At 44.0% G+C, this 6,248-nt stretch overlaps 1 protein-coding gene across 1 annotated transcript; it reads left to right on the forward strand.

Annotated features, from left to right (window-relative positions):
- Window positions 1–4,363: 4,363 nt before the first annotated feature.
- On the forward strand, window positions 4,364–6,248 carry LOC124676136 (ethylene-responsive transcription factor ERF113-like). Its single transcript, XM_047212211.1, has 2 exons — window positions 4,364–5,016; window positions 5,495–6,248. Exons 1-2 carry the CDS (start codon window positions 4,881–4,883, stop codon window positions 6,124–6,126), a joined length of 768 nt encoding a protein of 255 aa, XP_047068167.1. The 5' UTR covers window positions 4,364–4,880; the 3' UTR covers window positions 6,127–6,248.

The following is a 6,248-nucleotide window of genomic DNA, read 5'->3' on the forward strand; positions in this document are numbered from 1 at the left end:
CCCTCAGTCGTAGCGGGAGTGAAACGAACGTTTGCGACTGGAGAAGTCATGTGCGTCCGTCGCCTCCTCCACCTTGTCATCATCGACGTCCCCTTCGGTTCCTTCTCTTCCCTCTCTTCCCTCCCGCAGTCACAGCGGGAGTGTCATGGGCGCAAACGATGACGCGGATGCTGTTGACTGGAGCTCTTGAGTCGCTGTAGACGTGTGTATGATGTTGATGTCGAGGTAGCCGAGCGTGATGTAGCCATGGTCGTGGTTGTCGCGGTCGGTGTAGCCGATAGAGCCAAATGCGCAAAAAAAAAAAAAAAAAAAAAAAAATTTGCACGGTTTTGTGTCGTAGGGCGGCGGCGGCAGGTTTTCTGCGACGGCGGCAGGTTTTTGTGTTGTAGCGCGGCGGCGGCAGGTTTTCTGCGGCGGCGGCGGAGTTTTTACCAGGCGGGCGAGGCGATTGTAGGATCGCCCTAGCAGAGCGCCGGCGGTTTTTAGGCGGCGGCGGCAGGGTTTCTGCGGCGGCGGCGGGTTCTTGGTTGTCATTGGCAGCGTGCGGCGGCGACTCACATCGGAGCGGCGGCGACATGCGGCGAGGTTTTGTTTTTGATGGCTTTCGGCGACGACTCGCATGATGTAGACCTTGGCGTTGTTTGGTGTTGGCGATGTAGAACTCGACGAAGAGCTTGATGTAGTTGTACAGCTTGACGTAGTTCTTCATGTTGGTGCAGATCAGCGACGATGTAGTTGTCCAATGTCGATGAAGATCTTGATGGTGCTGAAGCTGGGTCGATGTCGTTCCGGCTTGACGCAGTGTAGATGTCGGTGCAGTGCAGATCCTTGCAGATCCCTGAAACAAACTTGCTGCTGCATGCCCACGCCGCCGCGCGTGAAGAAACAAGCAGAAAGTCGCGTGGCCGCGGCCTCTGGATGCGTACCGCGGCTCGAACGTACGAGCGGACAGCGGAGGGAGCGGGCAACCTGTACACCGCCGTATGATCCGAATTTTTGCACTGATTTGGACCGGACGAGGACAATGAATCTGGTAGATTTAGGGATTTTATTTCTGGCTAATTGGATAGAATCTGGGAATTTGAGAATTTCGAAATTTGGAGCTAAGCTAGGAACTCGAATTTGGTCTAAGATCTAAACTGAAGAACCGATCCGATCTTTGATCGAAACCGGGTGCCGCGCCCCCGAGGAGAGATCTCCCCGGGGGCGGCGCGATGCGGAAGTGGTGGGAGACCTAGGATCGGCGTCGTGAGGCTAACCGCTCTGATACCATATTGGAAATATAGAACCCTAATATTTCGTTGTATTGATCTGGACCCTGGTGAGGGGTTTATATAGGAATACAAAGGGAGGTTCTTGGAGTACAAGACAAGTTGTGCTAAGTTTAAACCGACTATATCTCTAACTCTAGAATACTCCAATATCTCTACGTATTATACTTCTAACAATGATCACACTGTATTCTACCTTGCACGGATGGTTCGGCGACAAGTCGTTGAGTTTACAATGTCAAAGGTTCAGCGCCTTATCAATTTGATGTAGATCTGAATATCTGATCGATGTCCAGTTTTAGTTCATACTACTGGATTGTCTGATTTCTGCAAGGGTGATCTTGCTAGGCTCTCTATAGGGTCATCTGGTAAAGACCCCAGTTAAATTGGGAGGCTTGCTAATGTAACATTGGTAGATTACATCGATCAGTTACATTGGTAGATTACATGTGGGGTCATACTGATACTGTGAGTAATCACTTATCTCAGTTACATTGGCAGGAAGTTGGCTAACTATAAAGGGTGATCTTCAGTTATGGAGTAGACGACATTTGGGCAAATGTAAACATAAACCTTGGGCGTCAAACTGAGCTGATTGGAAGACATACTCGAACAAATCAGATCGACAAGTATGGACAGACTTATGTAAGGAAGAAGATGTGACGTGGATGAGCACAAGTCCCATCCTATTCTTAAAGCAGTGTAATCTTGGAGAATTGTTCTTTTCCATTTGTAAACTGCTCCTCGAAGGCTACCCGAAGACACTCCCCCATACAATATCTTGATCCAGTTTAATTTCGAATGTGTTCCTAGTTTACATTTCATTGAGCAGGATCAAGAACTTCATCCACATTATCAAAAGACATCAACTCAATCAAATTAGTGCCAATGCAACACGTCGTTCAAGTATTCACTTGAATACTGCAATGCATTACTCACTTCTTTCTCTATTTATCTTACATAAACACTTCCTTGTAAGTTATGTTATTTCTATAAATTGTCGCACTAGTTCTTATATACAAAGTTTTAAAACAGTTAAAGGTTCGTACGTTGGAGATAATTGTGTTGAATGTTTTGTTTCAACACTTTATTGTTGAGAAGTTCAGGAAAGCTAAACAATGATTTTATATTATTGCTATTATATGTATGCACTTACTCTAACTTAAAAGGTTGTAAATATATATCATACTTTTATATTTTCCCAAGTATCTATTTTAGTATATTTAGAAGATCATAATTGCCACAAAAATTCCGAGTATATATGTGTATATCAGGACACATTAACCCACCTTGTTTCTTCAAAACTATATATGATTTTTATGGCACGTAAATTGGTCTTACTTGTCGTTCAAAAAGATCGTAAAAATATAGAAATTCTTAATTTTTTTCATTAATGTGACGTACCAAAATTTGACATAAAGTTAGTATTTGTTTATTTTATTTTTTATCATTCTAACTCATATATTGTGTTGTTATGTTGATTTTTCATTATGGGTCAATATGCATGTAATTATTTTTATTTTATGAATGAACCAACCAAAAAATACATCATGTGCAAAAAACCATATTATGCACCTTGGGTGTTAATATCATTTCTATACATAATATATTATATATGCATGATTTTCATAAACATATAGCTATCCTTTCTAAAAACTATCACATTGATTAGTACAGTTGTGTGTTGACATATTTAGCAGACTAAAATAATAAAGTTAAATGAATAGTAGAGGAAAAATAGTAAAATGAATACATATCTACAATCAATAAAAATCGAAATATTACAAAAAATAGATTTTTAATAGAAGTTGGTGACACAATTTAAAAAGTTCTAACCTTAGGATTTAGTGACTAATTTAAATTAACTTGATAAATATTACAAAATAAATGAAAAGTAATAAATATAGTAAGGCATGTTCAAAATCACCATGAGTTTTACAAAATACAAAAAGAATAGGAAAATAAAAATCAAATTTAATAAAAGAAAAATATTAAGTTCCTCCTATGAAACACTAGTTTTCCTTAGGTCTTTCTCTAAATTTATGATATTCCTAGGAAATTTCATAATTCATTTAGCTACATCGTCCAATATGTAGATTCGAGTGCCATATCGATTTTTCCTTGTTACCTAAACTTCAAGGATACTTTTTTTTTGTAGATGTTAACAATGTTCACCAAATTTGCGTTGAGATCTACAAAAAAAACATGCTATCGCAAATGTTGATACAAGAATCCCATAGTTACTACTTCCTCATGTTCAAAATAATTACCTGAAATGGATGTAGTTCCAGTGTGTAGAACTGTACATACATGCAAATTTAAGCAACTATTTTGAACCGGAGGGAGTAGCATTTTTCTACATTAAGTTTTTCTTAAATTCATGAGGATGAGACAAAAAAAAAACTCTGACAAATCAATGAAAAATAAGAATGAAAAGTACCTTTTTACGGATAAATGGAAAGGCAGAAATTCTTACATTTTTTATGGACTCGGCATTTTTCATCTTTATTATGGTAACTTGAGAAGTATTATGAGAAAATGATAAGGACAATCAGAAATACCATTATATTTAAGAAACAAAAATGGTAAAAAAAATTACGTATCATATCATGTGAAATAGGAATTCTAAGAAAATATACAATACTCCCTCCATCCATAAAAGGATATTAGAGATTTGTCTAAATTCGGATGTATCTATGCATTAAAGTGTGTCTATATACATTTGATTTAGACAAAGTTAAGACATCATTTTCCAGATGTAGGTAGTATTATGGTTTTACTATTTCATGATTTTGTCTCAAATTTTATGAATTTGGTAGATTTTACTGGATATTTATATTTCCAATATTTCTTTTGAATTTCTTAGTTTCTACAATCTTGTTGTCAAAAGAGCCCGTTAGCCTGGCACATGCTATGCCATCTAGTAGTACTCTGCACGGTGTCCATTTTACATTATTGAGGGACGAAAAATGAACATTGTTTTTGAAAGATATTGATACTAGAAACCAAGAGTTACGTACTAGAACATGTTTATCTATAATTATCACTCTCACAGATGGAAGAAAACACAGCCAAAGGTGCAAGAACTGGACTCTACGTCTCTGCCTAGGCAAGATATATACTCCTCTTTTCTTCTTTAGTACTCGCAGCTAGATGTCATAAAGGCGTTCGGCACTTGAGCTCATCCCCTCCATCTCTCTCTCTCCCTCGGCGTTCTTATCAGTACGTCGTCCTCCCGTGGGCACCAAAGTCCAGTCCAGCGCCACAGCTATAGCTCGATCTCGATCCCCGACGCCAAGAAAGAAAAGAAAGCGCCGGCGGTGGAGAGACCGATCAAGTAAGGTGGATCCTCGGAGGCATGGGAAGAGGCCCCTACCCGCCGACGAGGAGGAGGAACAGCTGCCACCGCCGCCGTCAGCAGCAAAGCACGAGCAAGAGGAGGAGGATGAGCAGTATCACCATCTCCTCGCGCACGCGCAGCAGCAGCAGCAGCATGGAGCTACAAGCGGCGGCGGAAGCTCCGGCACAGGTGTGTCCGATCCATCCCCTTCCCCGGAGGCGTACGCGCAGTACTACTACTCGGCGCGCGCCGACCAGGACGCCACCGCCATGGTCTCCGCTCTGTCCCACGTCATCCGCGCCTCTCCCGAGCAGCATCAAGCGTACTACCCCGCCGGATCCGTCGCTGTCTCCGTGGAGCAGCAGCAGCACGCCGCGGCGGCCACCGCCGCCGCTGAGGAGCAAGGTAACTAATGAATAGCTAGCATCGGTCGATGGTTCCAAACATAGAGTTGTTTTGTCCGTGGGCACGTAGGATGGCGAGAGCATGGCACGCGCGGCTTCCGCTCAGTTGTAACCGTTTGGAAGCTTCACATCAGCCAAACACATCCAGCTAAACTGGGCCTGTAAATCGTAACAGTTGGTTTTCCTTGTTTCTTTCACCCCAATTCGTGGCTTAATAGGTGGTAAAACTGGATTGACAAAATCTCGACAAAAATACAGTAGTTTTGCCTGTTTCATGCACGAAGATACGCTACCAACTATGCGCTTGATTCAACTCCCTTAACTTATTCAATCGTGCCAGAAATATTTTATGCGGATACGTACGTGTATAAGCGTATTACGTTAGCTCTGACGAAATGTACTGCAATATATAAAATTATTAAGGCCCAAGTTCGTTGTCAGATGCTGGTAAACTAATTACATTTGTGCACATGTCGCAGGGAGGAAGCGGCACTACAGAGGGGTGAGACAGCGGCCGTGGGGGAAGTGGGCAGCTGAGATCCGGGACCCCAAGAAGGCGGCGCGGGTGTGGCTCGGCACCTTCGACACGGCGGAGGATGCCGCCATCGCCTATGACGAGGCCGCGCTGCGCTTCAAGGGCACCAAGGCCAAGCTCAACTTCCCCGAGCGCGTCCAAGGACGCACCGATCACGGCTTCGTCGTCACGCGCGGCATTCCGGACAGATCAATGCAGCAGCAGCAACTTCACTACGCCGCCGCCGTAGGGACACCGGCAATGCGGCCACCGCTTCACCACCAGCAGCAGCAGACCGTCGTGCCGTACCCTGACCTCATGCGGTACGCGCAGCTGCTGCAGAGCGCCGGTGCCGGTGCCGGCGCTGGGGGCGGCGTCCACTTGCCGTTCGGCGCCATGTCCCCCTCGTCGTCTTCCCATATAATCGACTTCTCGACGCAGCAGCTCATACGGGCGGGTCCGCCATCGCCCGCGGTGGTGGCAATGTCGGGCTCGGGCACTGCAGCGCCGTCGACGTCATCGTCCACCACCACGGCCTCGTCGCCCAGTGCTGCATGGCCGTACAGCGAGGAGAACAAAAATAATAAGGACTCGTGAGAACAATGGGAGTGATTCGATTGATGCATACAAAGTTGGCCTACAATGCGACGATCGATCGCGAAAATGTCTTAGCATTTACATGAGGAAATGAGGAATGCGCAGTCACGCGTCATGCAATA

Source organism: Lolium rigidum, chromosome 7, assembly GCF_022539505.1.
Source record: "Lolium rigidum isolate FL_2022 chromosome 7, APGP_CSIRO_Lrig_0.1, whole genome shotgun sequence".
Lineage (NCBI taxonomy): Eukaryota > Viridiplantae > Streptophyta > Magnoliopsida > Poales > Poaceae > Lolium > Lolium rigidum.